General features: G+C 33.9%; 1 protein-coding gene across 1 annotated transcript; it reads right to left on the minus strand.

The window, feature by feature from the left end:
* Positions 1–9,334: 9,334 nt before the first annotated feature.
* Positions 9,335–14,904, minus strand: LOC148617015 (uncharacterized). Its single transcript, XM_088581620.1, has 4 exons — positions 14,317–14,904; positions 13,917–13,988; positions 12,540–12,783; positions 9,335–10,891 (listed from the first exon to the last, which is right to left on the minus strand). Exon 4 carries the CDS (start codon positions 10,223–10,225, stop codon positions 9,857–9,859), a length of 369 nt encoding a protein of 122 aa, XP_088437746.1. The 5' UTR covers positions 10,226–10,891; positions 12,540–12,783; positions 13,917–13,988; positions 14,317–14,904; the 3' UTR covers positions 9,335–9,856.
* Between the last annotated feature and the right edge of the window lie 311 nt (positions 14,905–15,215).

The raw sequence follows: 15,215 nt of genomic DNA on the forward strand, positions 1-15,215 counted from the left end.
GTTTGCTTTTTTGGACATATTTACACCCAGAAAAGTATGTCCACACCCTTATTTTCACATATGATAAACTATGTAATTATGAATGTATCCACTATATATAAAGTTGTTTCTTGGGTGTGGACACCATTTCCTTGCCAAAAATATGACAAGAAAGTGACAAAAAAGTGTATAATTTGACAAAATTAGAATACTGGTAAACTTCAAGCAATTATTCTGTCCTACTGCAAGAAGTATCATAAGTCTTCATGCTTTTTTTTATTAGCGATGGATTTAAGTCTTCAAATTATAATTGAATTATTCAACACTTTATGAATTATTTTCAGTTGAATTTAGGCCAAAAAACCCCTTATCGCCCCTTTTCCTTTACAATGAAACTTCAAAAATACATGTGCATGTACTCTCAAAATGAATACTAGCATATACAGTACAGTATTATTTAAAGAATATGATATTTGTAATATAGCAAAACAAGTATCTATTTTGTTTTCTACTTTTCAATGTGACATTAATTGCTCATAAATAAATCAACATTCACGAATGGATCCAGAGATTTTGATATGGAGGTCCAGACATTATTATAAATCATCACAAAACTGGAAACCATACACAAAACCTCCCATTTTCCATATTTAGAAGATTATTCTCTGGTACATAAAGTGCCTATAAGAATAAATTCAGTAAAAAAACTCCCATTGCTTCCAATGCAAACACATATTTCAAGTAATGCCCCTTAGTTTACAACAATTTTATTTGTTAACACTACAAAAGGGATAGGACACAAGTTTTACCAACTTATGAAGTCTTCTCCAAACAATAATATACAATGCATATATAAGAACATTAGAACATTGAGGGCACGCATCATTATGAATATTAATAAAGACAATTCTGAATTAGATTTTACAAGACAATAAAGAAAAAAGAAAAGAAAAAGGAAAAACAACAGTACAATGATAAATAAATAAATAAATAAATAAATAAATAAATAAATAAATAAAAATTAAAAAAATAAAATAAAATAAAAAAACACCAATACAATGAAAAAAATAATTAAGAAAAAAAAATAAAACACCAAAGTTTCAGAAATATATGTACAAAACTGAAGAGAAACATAAAGTGGACGGGTGGATGCGCTGTTCTTGTGTGACACTGGTTTTACCTCCATAATAATATTAGGTCAGAAATCTTTTTGACCTTTTAGTAAATATGAAGACACTATCAAAAATAAGTATATTTTCTTCGTTCGTTAGATCAGTACTGCCCCTGATAAGCAATGAAACATCCATTCTTAAAGAAATTAAGCGTAAACTCTCGAATAGTGTAATACGGTTTTCTGTATATTTTTTGCATTCGAAAAAAAATGGTAGACACTTTCAATTGGAGCACCGCAACTACACGCAGGATCAGCTACTATATAGACTCTGTGTAAATCGTAGTTAAGGAAAGACGCAGAACATCGTAGCTGGGTAAAACAGATATTTAATTTACGAGGGCCGTAATTAAAATATTGGGGAATGTCTAGTTTATACAAGGTGTTTTTACTTCGGATTGCACATTTGAAACTTGATATTGAATTCACATTTCGCACGTCTTCACTTAAATTGTTCCATTCTCTTATAGCAGATATGAATGATTCACTAGTTAATGATAATCTGCAGAAGGGTAATATAATATCAGATCCATTTCATAGCAGATAGACTGTTGTACTCTGAACAGGAGGGGGGACAAGTTCGCGGAGATAGCTTGGAGCATTGCCATTTTGTATATCGTAAAACATTTGTAATTTTCTCTTTTTTCGCCTTTCAGATAATTTTTCCCAACCTGTTTCCTCGTATAAATAGCTACATTTCGTAAATACTGAAAGACCTGTTACTATCCTCGCGGCTTCTAATTGCAATTTTTCCAGTTTGTTAGATACGTGATACCACAATTATCCCAGACCTCACTGGCATATTCTATGATGGGGCATATAAAGACAAGATTAACTTATAGAGATTATTTCTACTTAATCTAAATTTTAATTTTCGTAGTACATACAAGTGTTTGGATACACTTTGAATAAGGTTATCAATGTGAGTATTCCATTTACCATTATCAGAGAATGTTACTCCAAGATGCTTATCAGTAGCTGTATTTTGTATTTGCATCCCAACGAATGAGACAGTAAAAGGCTCCTGTAATTCATTATTAGAAAACAGCATGATCTCAGTTTTATCTGGGTTAAATGACATAAGCCATTTAGAGGACCAATCATTCAATTCTCTTAAATCGTGATTACATTTTTAATGTCTTCAAGACTGGAATTGGAGTAACCCAAAGACGTATCATCTGCAAACAATCTAGTTAGAGGCGAAAAATTGTCCCCGATATCATTTATTTATAAGGAATTGCAAAGGTCCCAGTACAGATCCCTGAGGGACTCCAGCTAGAACAGTAGCGAAGGAAGAAGACGCATATTTGTTCACTACTTTTAGCTTTCTACATGAAAAATAATTTTCGAACCAGTTTAATAACTTTCCTTTAATACCATACGATTTTAATTTACACAAAAGACCACATTGCCAGACCCTGTCGAAAGATTCAGAAAAGTCGCACAAGAAACAACCATATTCTTTTTTCTCCATTGAATTAGGTACTGTGTTGTACAATTCTAATAGCTGATACACAGTTGAGTGTTGCGGTAGAAACCCTGATTGGTATTCATAGATTAAACTATTACTGACGAGGTGGTTGTAAACATGTTTATAAACGATTCTTTCCATAATATTACCCACACAACTTATAAGCGATATTGGGCGATAGTTTGAGGGAATAGATTTTTCTCCCTTTTTAAAAATGGCAGTAACAAAGGCAACTTTCTAATCAGAAGGATATATACTTTGTCTGAAAGAATTGTTGAAGATAATTTGAAGAGGAACAGCCAATTTTTGGGGTGAGATATTTAACATTTATGACTGATTTTGTCATGTCCAGATGGTTTATTAGTGATGCCCCTTGTGAATAAACCTTCAGAAAGCAAGCAGTTTTATGTATCACTCTTTAATGTCCATAAGCCAACGTTATCCTTTGCAACTTTCAAAGCATTTTTTGCCATTTCCATGGCTTCTTTACATACAATGTGAAAATGTGCTAAATTTTGACCATAGCCCTCACCACTGTTTAAAGTGCCGTGAAAAAAATGAACAGCAATATAAAGAACTGTAGTGCAAAAATGAAATATCTTAATCCCATGGCCACTGGCCTTCTCTTCATGACAGATTGTTCTCCCCAATAGGGGCGGTCCTTGAGACGTCATGAATATTTACTATATTTTATTTTATACCTTTAGTTTGTTGTTTTGAACTCACCACTTCAAACCACTTACATTGATCCTCTTCCTCGTTATGAAAGGATGTTGTTTTAACAATGACCACGTGAAAAGTAACTTGTTCTACTCGTACTTGTGTCACTGTTATTAAAAGTTATTGAAACAGAAGTGCATTTTTGTAATGTTTATTTAAGATAAATTTGATTTACTTTAGAGAAATAATACAGAAGATAGAAATATTTTAAAGATAATACATCTGTCTGCCTGATGAGATACAGATTTATTTGTGTATAGTCAGTTATATATTTTTTGCTGTGGTTTAATAATTACATGTGGTCATACGTTATGTAGCAACATCTTTACATTAAGTCGTTTTTTTCTTTACGTTCTCTTAATTTCGTTTTTACGTTCTGTCGTTCTATGCTTACGTCATGTCAACATATATTTACGTAATGTGTGGATTTATCTTTACGTGTCGTCTTTACGTAATGTCGATCTCTTATTACTTTATGCGCATCTTTCTTTTCTGACGTGCAGTGATTTCGTTTTTTTACGTGATGTGGACAAAAATATCTTGATGACGTCTCAACCCGGAACTTTTCAATCGTGTAAACTTCAAATCAGACCGTAAAACGTAAAATGGACGTCACAACACCGATTATAAAAGTGCTGGACGAAATAAATTTGGGATGTCTATCCAATAACTTCATTGAACAGAAGATAGACTACCTGGAGACATGTATAATGCTCGATAACAAGCGAACAGAGCGGTTAGGTCTGGTCACAATAGGCCGTTTTATGGATGCTGCAAGTTGCAGTCAGGGGAAGTTAACACAACAAGTGATTTTAATCAGTCCTGATTGACCCTCATTTCAAAGTCGGCCTTTTCTATCATTTTAAGAACCCTTGCCTTTGGCACCTGTGTCCTTAAGGACCCACAGGCGGATCAATAGATTTTGAAAAGGGGGTCCACGAAGAAGGAGTTCCAGGTTATTATTTGCTCATATCTGCCTAAATTTTGCACTAAACAATTTCTTCCTCCAAATGGAGTTTTTCAGCTCACGGAAACCCCCTGACGAGTTGGTCTGTGCATTCAATATGATTGCCTTATCTTTTCGACCCGGTCTTTCGAGGCTTGCCAATAATACAATCACAGTAATTTGACGTTTTATCAATAAAAAAAAATAAATAAATGAATAAATAATCTGGTTAATGTCTTTAATACTTTATATATTATGAAAATAACTAATTTTTACATATATATAAAAGTGAAAAAAATAATATATAAATGTATGGCAAAGTGGACAAAATGGGTGTTTTTTAATATTAAAAAAATATTAGAAGACAATTTGATACCGAATAGGTGATTTTAAATTTATATATCTTGCTGATAAAACAACTGACATTTATAGAGATAGGAATGTTCAACGATAAGTATATTAAAAGTAAAACCATAAACCTCAAGTTTCATTTTAATAGTTTAAACAAGTTAATAGTAAAACTTCTTACTAATTAGAATAAATAAACAAATAGTATTACTTTAAAATGAACAAATAGTATTGCTTTTTAAAATGACTGAATAAAAAACATTAAAATCAAAATATTAACTTTGATCACTGTGTACATTATGGACCATTGAAGTATTAAACTTATTTACCACACCAGCCTTCCTCGGGTAAAATTCCTGTCCACTCGAATCCTCTCAGTACGTGCTTCTAAGTTCAAAGGTTAAATCTGCATAGTCAATCAATATTAAACTACACCTGTCCACATTTTGTAATTTACTCATTTTAAAAAAGAGAGCTTAGAATCTATCAAAAAATTAGTTTAGCACTAAATATAGGTAATCCCTGGAGTACATGGGACTTGTGAATGTGCAAAATGTCGCTTCAGTGATCTCGTGCTATTTGCCATCCTTTGCACCTTCAATTTCGATACTTCATCTTAGCTATCAAATTTGAGAAGTTTCTTGTTCGGAACAAATGTCTTAAAAACTGTAATAGAACAAAGAAAACGAAATGGTGAAATGATCATCAGATCTATCACCAATAAAAGATCCATTCTGTTGAAATTGGAGGCTATACCGCACTCAAAAAAGGAGATATACTGTTTAACCCTTGTCTGTCCGTCTGTCCGTCACACTTTTTTGTAACAGTTTTCTCTGCAAATACATTTTCACAATCACCTTATAGGTAAAACATCTGAGACAGGTTTACCAACAGGACCAGTTGTACCAGCTTCTCTCTTTCACACACGTAGTCAGTCTGTTTCAAGACCCATAAAGAGCAAGAAAAAAGTTAGGACTATTTACTTTTTTTATGTCTAGCTGACAAAGAGATGGATTCTGTACCAAACAGAAGCGTGAAGGCCGAATCACAGAGGGCAGGATTAGGACAAAAAAGAATCCAACTCAATGCTAACGATACTAGTGAAATAGTACGTGAAACACTAACAGGTCCCTTAGGGTTTTCCAAGTTGACCTTAAGTGGCGGGATTGAGTTGCTTACCAGCCAGAGCAACTGTAAAAGACTGACAGTAATCACAAGCAGCTGGGATATGCAGTATCTTAAACTGGGCTATCAGAAACCTTAAAAAGAAATTTCAAAACTGCGGGACATAACTTGAAACAGATATGGAACTGTGATGTAGTTATGTAATTGTTCATGAAATACTAGCATATAAAAGTTGACCAAGCTTATAAGAAAAAAATAAAGTGGACGCCCGACAATATCGTCGTAAGCGATACACAAAAAAAAGAAACAGATCAAGTCAACAAAACTATTTTCTTGTCTTATTGAAATAGACAGCAAACTCATTTTTTTCTATAATACCATGGATACGGCATTTATATTCAATTATTAAACACCCAGCGACAGCGAGGTGCAAAATGAGAATATAAATGCCTAACCCATGTTAAAATGGGTACAAATCTACCCCCTCCACGAATTATTTCTTTTCTAATGTGTCAAATACGGTAATTTCTGTGACAAAACTTCCTTAGGCGTAGCCAAAATAAAGGCTATTCCGTTTAACCTCCCCCGTATGGAAGTTGGACTAAATTTGTATATTTATGTCATCGTATGTGTTAAATGTGTGTATTTATATATTCGATTAGATAACCTCTCAGCCTTTAATCATCGTGTCAACGTTTTTAAATTTCTCGAAGCGACAGCAAAAGAAAAGAGACAGTGCGCAGGTCTGGTGCTAAGGTGGGGTTGTACCGACATATACTGTTTTACGACATGAATACGTCATATTAGAAATTTCAGGAACCACCAAGTATATGTGGTAAATTTCTCACCGTTCATTGAAGGTTCATAGATTGCCTTGTGACGTCTCAATTTTAACCAGTTTACACCTTCCTCTCTTTGATAGTATATAGTGACGCGTTCCATTTCATTTCTGAGGAAATGAATGAACCGATCAATCAATCAATCGGTCGCATCTTTTACACAAATCCAATTTTAGATATATAATGGTACTTCAGCAATGCAAGAGGTTCTCTGCCAAGCTATTTTCTGACTTGGAATTCCAACATCTAACATTGAAGGAGAAAGATAAATGGTATATTTATTCTTAATTAACCAAAAGGTGTGTGGATACCCATCCCCTGAATCCACCCGTAATGGGTCTTTCAATCTTTACGTGCACATATATCTATTGAAACTTGCAAACATACCATGTTTAAGATGACAAAGACTGTTACGTAGTTCTGTTCTTCTGCACAGTTGAAAAACCAGCAACTTGCCTTTGCTCCAGATGTGCATTGGCAATCAAAGCAGAGCACACTTTTCCTTTCGGTACACCTGGTCTTTGCCCAATGTGTTATGTTGGATTCCGGGTTGTAATTATAAGTTAATTTTAGTTTTGTGTGTATGTTTTGTTTGATTCCTTAATTTTCTCTTACACATTTGACCCTTGATTAAAAACTTTCGCTTTCCCTTTTAAAGCTGCATTAGCTATCATTTTCGTTAATTTTTGTTTCTGTTGAATTATGCCTTAACTTTGACTTATTTCTACTAAATAGTACGTTTCCTGTATAATTTCATTTTATATCCACAAATAAAATGCATTGAATACATGAAATAGGTGTCTATGTATTCATTGTCTTGCAAGACAAAAAATCGACCTAGATAAATACGTATGCATGCGACTTCTAGTGACCTTAATCCGTGCATGTTCAGTAAGGGTCGCTTCTGTAGTAACAAATCTGATTGCAAAGCGAAAGTGGTTATTCAATGTCAAGGAAGACGCACGAACTCAAGCTGTAAAAGAAAAAAGTTCGAATATAACGCAAGGATCCTTTTGAAATTTACGTATTGTGATATAATGTGGCTTAAATATGATCATTATTTATTTGACAACTAATCTAGAAATATATTAAACGAAATGAAAACAAGACACGTGCTCACCTGTGTATCCGTTAGTATTTTTTTTTTACCAAGGTTAAAGTATTTTTAACCCAGGTGTATATCCTGTCGGCAATCTTCGGAAGTAATGGCGAAAAATAATTAAACCAGAGCTATCGATCTTCTCTGATTAATAAAAAAACATTGTTTTCACAATATTCTGTAGGCATTATCAACAGTTATTGCTTCAATTGCATTAATACAAATGTATTTAATTGAATCAGCAAAATTCATTAGAATCAAAACTGAACAAATTTGGCAGCTAATGCAGCTTTAAATAACTGCATCCATGGACATTAGTCTGTTGCACATTTACATAGCTATGCTAGTAGAACAATTCGGATTAAGGGAAGATGATGGTTAAAGAGACGAGGCCGCATCACACTAAAAACTTGGTAGGTGGGTCCAGACATTTGATTATAAAAGGGATCGAATTCCAGGATTTGTTTGCTCTGTTTTTGTTTTTTTTTTCAAATTTTACACAAAAGTAGCAAGCTTTAATTTCCAACTTCATGTTGGATGAAACTCAGGACCGTTCCAATGTGTGGTATACAACGTATTGTGGTAAGACATTTAATTTAATAATACCTAATTACATTCAATGTTGAAAACAATTTAAACAAAAATAATTAATAAATTATTCAATGACTAACAACTTTATTTTTGTAAATAAAGAAGCTTATACTGGTTTCATTATCCGAATAAAGCAGCAGGTGTGTTTATCAATTGTTATAATAAAAATACATAAAGACAGCAGATGGGGAATCAAATAAATCATATATATATAAATTATGGTTTTATACCTTCATAATTGTTTTCTATCTCCTCAGCAGAATTTTTATTATCATAATTATAACCGCTTCCTGATTTTAAAACTACATATTACTCCGATATAGTTTATAGGCCCTGCTATACAAGATGTGAAAAAAAAATCACAACACATGAGCACTACTCATTACAAATCCATGAAGCTGTTTCCGGTGTACTGTACTAATTTGCATAAAGGGTAGACTTAAGCACTGTATATGACATAGGTATACAGTTTCGATATAGCGAATATATACCCTCTACGCAGGAGATTGCATTGCTTCAGACGAAGATGTATACGAAGTATTAATTGGTACTCGTGCCCGATCCCTAAGTAGAGTTTAATGTTAGACAATTACTCTTCAGGGGCGTAGCTAGGCCTGTTTAAGTTGTACACAAAATTACGGCGAGGGGTCTTGTGGGGGGGGGGGTTGCTCAAGGCCCCCAGTGAGCCCTGAGGGAAACTCCTGAATTTTAACGATTTTGGAGCCAGTTTTTCAGAGCCTGTACTACGTTCATAGTATGCATATGTGATAAATAATCTTTATTTCATCTTTAAAATGTGTGTTTTTATTTTTGTTACTTTTTCCGAAAGTACGCAACCGCGTGTTTGCGTATAGGCAGCTACGCCCTTGCTCTTCATAGTGAATACGTGATGTGTTCAGTTCTAAATTAACTGTGAAGTAGTTGAAGAGCATGCGTAGAGCATGCTCAATATACACTTCCGTGAGGAAAATTCTTTTGTTTTACCCAAGCCCTACCTCGCGGAATATATTGAGCATGCTCATCAACTTAACACAAAAGAAAACAATTCTGCAGTATTATAGTTTTATAACATTAAATTAACATTTAAAAAAAATAAATAAGACTTATTGTATTACAACAGAAGAAAAGTTCATGCAAAAATAAGACATATGAACTGAATTTATAGGAACGTAATATTAGATTCCGATAGGAAAAAAACTTCGGCTAGAAAAGCAATAACATGATTAATCTAGAAAAAAAGAATTTGTAAAAAAAATAAATAAATTGAGAAATAAAAGATTCAGATGTGATTAAAATAAACAAAAGTCCAAATAACAATATAATAGAAAACAAGTCATGTTAACACGAACGTAACGACAGATGTGTAACTAGTTTGAAGCTAAATGTGTTGATACGATGCAAAAAAAAAATTAGTTGGATAGGAATAGAAATAACATAAAAATATTTTGTCTGTTGCAAAAAGGGACAGGTATTGGTTTTATCATTTTGAATGCAAACAAGAATGGCAAATGTATTAAATAGGATAAAAGAAATCAAGAGTCACTGTTATAAATTGTAAACTTTCCGTTTATAACTGACCAAGTCTCTCAGCTTCCTCCACCTGTTCAGCCCAGCTTAGGCTGCTCATTTGATAGTATGCATCTTCTAGTGGATCAGTGGCCTCCACTTGATCTGCCAAACTAATACCAACGGAGTAACCACCCACTTCCACAAAACCTTCGTCGACGATGCCTTCTTTTTCGTTCTCTGTCTCCATTTGCTCAGACAGCTCCACTCGCTCTGTCCTACTTAGCTTTGTATCTCCATCATCACATTGTCCATTGAAGTTTTTACATTCGGACTCTTCGTGGTTATCTGACCACCTTCTATCAGTGTTACATTTGACCAAATTCAACTCAACTGCCTCTACGGCTTCAATTTTCTCATCAAATCTCATCTGTGAATCGAATGCGACTGTCTCGTTTTCCGCCGTCGCTTCTTCATCATCGGCCCATGTTAAGATTAGACTGAAATCAATATCCTCTGTATTTGCCGCTTCTACTCTTTCGGCCCAATTCAAGCTTTCAGTGGAGTCAGCCCAGGTCCAGTCTGAGCCGAGTTCATATTCCGCGGCAACTTCGACTGTTTCATTTTCCAATATCAGTCCATGTCAAGAGTAGGTTAAAATCGATTTCTTCTGTATTGGCTGATTCGACTCTTTCGGCCCAATCAAACGTGTCAGTTGATTCAGCAGAGGTCCATACTGAGGTGAGTTGTTTGCCTTCACTGCTTCGACTCCATTGGGATAGCTCAACATTTCAGTAGAGTCAGCAGATGTTAAGCTCGAGCTAAGTCCATTCACTACTACTGGTCCCTCTTTTTCAACCCATTCATACCTTTTAGAGGAATCGGCTGTCGTTAAGCCCGAAATGAGTTCATCTTTTTCGGCTACTTCAAATTCTGCATTGAAGTTGAAGCCTTCAGCGGCAGAAAAAAATCTATCGGCGAACCGTCAGGGTTACAGTAGGCGAGCTCATTAAAGCATAGATCGGGATGTGTTTCCTTACCTTAATGCATTCTTTAAGGGCTTCAGTTTTACTTTTGACTCTCGCAATCTCAATATCTAAAAATAGAACAGATTATTAAAACTTACATTGTTTATGAAGAATTGGTCATTTACATGGAAATCTTCCCTGAATTTAGGTTACAGACCACCAATTCAACCAATGAGCATTTGGAACGTACGCAAAAATAGTCCTACGCAGAAATTACCCCTGTTCCTCATAGTGCTGTGAAAAAAGTTCTCATCTTATTTAAAAAATTTAAACAGTTTCTGAAAGGAAAAACATTTCTGTACATTTTATAGGTGCATTTTGCTTCTTGTGATGTGAAGCCTAATCTCCATAATGATTTTTAAATATACCCCTATCTTGTGAAAACACTGGGATTTCCCATGCTATTTATAGACCCTTCACTTCCGGTGACCAGTACTGCACTGCAAGTCTGCTAACCCCACATGATTGTGAGCTGACATATGTAGAATCATGCTGATATATAGTCCTCTGCAGGTTAAAGTTAAGGTAAAGTCCAGAGAAGCCATTGAATATTGTCAAATTAGCATAGAAGCCTATGGAAAGTGGAATTAGTGGTTTTTAGCCTAAAGATGAAGCCATGGCAAAATGAAAAGTTTCTTGAAATAGCTTTAAACTACTTGAAGATCTTGTTAACTTTGCCATGAGAGGAGTACACTACAAAAATCCTTCAAAATATGCATTTTTTTAAGTTATAGGTCCAAATTATAGAAAATTGGTTTTTTGGCTGATTTTTATGTCCTATCTTGTAAAAAGTGTAGAAAATTTAGTAAAAATATCAAATATTAAACTTTGAGGGCTATATTTACCTAAATATGGTGGTAATAAGCACTTGAAATCAAGTTTTGTGTAGATTTGAGCAAAAATTAGGTTAGAAATGAGGAAAAACTCACTTTCATTACTGCCGTTAAGGCCATATCAGCATTCCCCTATGGCAACATGGAAAATCCATTATTGAGTTTTTTTTTTGCTTTAGGTGCCCTTTACTGGTCATGTTTTAATGTGAAAACACTGTATTTACAAATTTAAAGCCAAATATATCACATTTTGTGAAAATTTAAAGATTTAGGATTTTTGACATGTGATCAAGAAAAAGGGGGAGGCATGTCAGAAATAAATTTTTAAAAATAGACCAATTTCTCAGAAAATGATTACTTTTAAAACTATTTCTTCATTAATATTGTTAAAAAACAAGTTGTGATTGATATTTTTTATTTGAAAAGTCAGAAAAAGTTCTTTGCAAATATTTAATACATTTAAGTATGGTAGAATATTGTCACTTTTTTGCTGGCACAACTTGGTTACCCTATATTTAAAAATCAAATATTTAAAAAAGTGCTTGTCACATTTCACTGAAACTTTGCAAATGCATTCAGTATGTATTCAGACAAAAAGTGACTCTTTATGAAAGGCCACCTGAGGATGCACAAAAATAAAAAGAAAAAAAAGCGTCATGAAGATTCTGATTTCACAACTATCAAGCATTTTTTATGTCACATTGTAACACTTAAGCACAATGCAATGTCTACCAGTAAAAGATATTTTCAGCCCGACTTATTCTTGACCTACTGTTTAAGATAGACTTGATAATCAACAATTTCTAAGAGTAAGAACATTTCATAAAAAATAAAATGCATAACTTAATTCCTGGAAATCAAAATTAAGTTCTCGTATACATACCAACATGGCGACTAAGATCGCAGATTTCTTTGACTCTGTCCGACTCTGTTCCATCTTGCCAAATTTCATTAATGTGGTCTAGCTTTCTGATCTCGGCCATGATTAGAGGGGTCCAGAACTCATTGTCTGTACTCAGACGATGCTGAATTTGGCATTTAGTGTCCAAAATTGTGTATATATTTTCCACATTGGACATGGATGATGGGACTGATTCACTGCTTTTTTGATAGTCTACGAGTGATTTCTACAAAATATATTTCGTTCTGTTGATAATATATTTTCCATCAAAACATGATACAAAAACAGTCTTGCTTTCAAGAGGGCGTCTATGTAAAAACCAGCTGGCAGTTTGTGGCACATGGCAAATTTTGTTTAAAAAAACAATCCACTTCATACCGTAAATGCATTCTTTCTGAAAGTTGAATGTTGGTTTTTTATTAATGATTGATTGATTGATTATTGGAGTTTAACGCCCGAGCAGCGATATTTCAGCTATATTCAGGCGATGAATATGAAATGAATGATTAAATGAACATGAAATGATGACGAAATGAAAAATGGGATTGGACACAAGGATAATGGGGTCGACAAAGTTTGATTTTCACTAGAAATAAGGGAGGGATGGATAGCTTCCTGTGGCGGAGCGCAAAGGTTCCTACTCCTATCGAATACCACGGCAGGGTTCTATAACGTGCGTGGAACGTGGCATCTTTCCCAACATGGTGCGCCACTATGGTTTGCGGTCAGGTTTTCCGTATAATAGCCTGACAACCCCAGCATGTAACACGCCAGAGGTACCCCATTCCACCACCTGTGGTACACAACCCAGTTGCTCTGTGGGTAGAGCGCCCTAGCCCTCAACTAGGGTTCTGAGCACTATTTAGTCGCCTCTTACGGCAAGCTTAGCGCTACTGCAGGCCTATTCTTTTGACACCCGGGCCTGCACGGGGCAAACATTGAAATTCATTAAAAAAGGGAGATTACTCTTTCATTTTGTTAAAAATTTAGTTGCTTTCTTGGAAACTTTAAAATCATTTTCTGGGCATCAATTGTCAATTTTGAAAAAAAATTCTTTGTTCTTTTTTTGAAATTTATACAAGTGATATTAATATTTCATTTCCATTGGAACAAGAAATTTCGCGGGATAAAATTTACTATGTGAAATTTCCAGAGTGTTGCCGCAACCAATTATTCCTCATAAATACCACGTGTATATACATGTATCTTACAGTATTCATTGAAAATGTTTTATTACACGTATTATTTTGTTTGGTTAATAGTTATATTCATTTGCTCAACAGAAATAAAAAAAAACAAAAACAAAAACAAAAACAAAAAAAAATACAATAACAAAAAAAAACACAAAAAAACGTTTACCTTCTATATTTTGTCTTTCTATATTGAATTGTCACTGAGCATGCTTAATGATGGATTCGTACGTCTTTAGCTCTAAAAATAAAGTAACATTTTTTGTAAAATACATGCAAATTCAAACAGAAAATAAATAGTTACATCTGTTTATTAACAAAATTTCTCTTTTAAAAGATGTGTTCAATTCAGACAGATTGTTGTATTGTGAAGGCGAATACACAGGAATTTTTCATAACAAATGTTTTTCTATTACAGAGCATACTGCGAAACCTACTCTAAACCGTGTGAGGCAGTTTCAGGTTTTTAATAAAACGCAATAATACTTATATGCATAATTGATTTTTGTGAAGTAAATGTATCAAACCGTTTCAAACCAAATAGGTTTGTGAGAACTTGAAATAATTACCTCTCTTTATATTTCTGTTTGTTCTAATGGATTTGTTTAATCCAAAGAGAAGACAAGCTAGCGCCATGTTACACACTATCTGAATTTTACTGAAGTCGGCAAGAAACTATTGGAGAAATAAAAAAAAGGAAAGATAGTAAAGGAGAAAAAGAAAAAAAAATGATAGAAGCAAGAATGATAGTTAAACAAAACGACAAGACAACAAAGACAAAAGCGAAATATTTTAATACAGGAGGAAAATGTTACAACAGAAAATTAAAGTAGTATGAAACATCAGAGAAGCGAAGAGAACAGTCATTGAAAATTTAGAAATAGCAAGAAAGCAAGAGAGAAAAAGAGAAGGGTCGTGGGGTCAAGAAGAGAAGAGACAAGATAATTTGGATCATGATAAAAGTTACGCTCAATTAGAATTCGCATAATAATCTTATATCTGTCGAAACTGATATAAGTTGAAAGATGGAATCTGAGGTAATTGTTACTATTGGATGATTATAAACTGATGACGTCACATCCGCCATCAGAGAAGCAGTCTCCTATATAATGCCATAAACGTAGATGCCCACGTATTCCAATTTTCATCTAAAAAGACTCTCTTCTCCACTTTTTTACGGAATGAACACCTAGATTTAACGATTTAACGATTTAACATGTGGGGGACTTCATTTTCTTCATAATTTATCGATATTTTCAGTAAGAATTTGAAATTCTGTGATTGGCGGATTGATATCAAAGTTGTGACGTTTTGGCGGGAGAAAGTGTGAGAGTGAAATTACCGATTTTATTTCATAGTGTGAATTATTGAAATTTATTACAATGGGAACATTCGATAAAACGTTTATATCTATATAATAATAATAAGGTCTCACAAACCACTTTCGGGTCAAATGGCCACCCCTCCT

The sequence above is a fragment of the Perna viridis genome, chromosome 5 (genome assembly GCF_037379345.1).
Source record: "Perna viridis isolate PV_CMFRI_1.1 ecotype Kerala chromosome 5, ASM3737934v1, whole genome shotgun sequence".
NCBI classification, from domain to species: Eukaryota; Metazoa; Mollusca; class Bivalvia; order Mytilida; family Mytilidae; genus Perna; species Perna viridis.

What these genes read in the sequence shown, in the direction of transcription:
- LOC148617015 (XM_088581620.1), bottom strand. Translation starts at nt 10,225, where the DNA reads ATGAGATTTGATGAGAAAATTGAAGCCGTAGAGGCAGTTGAGTTGAAT.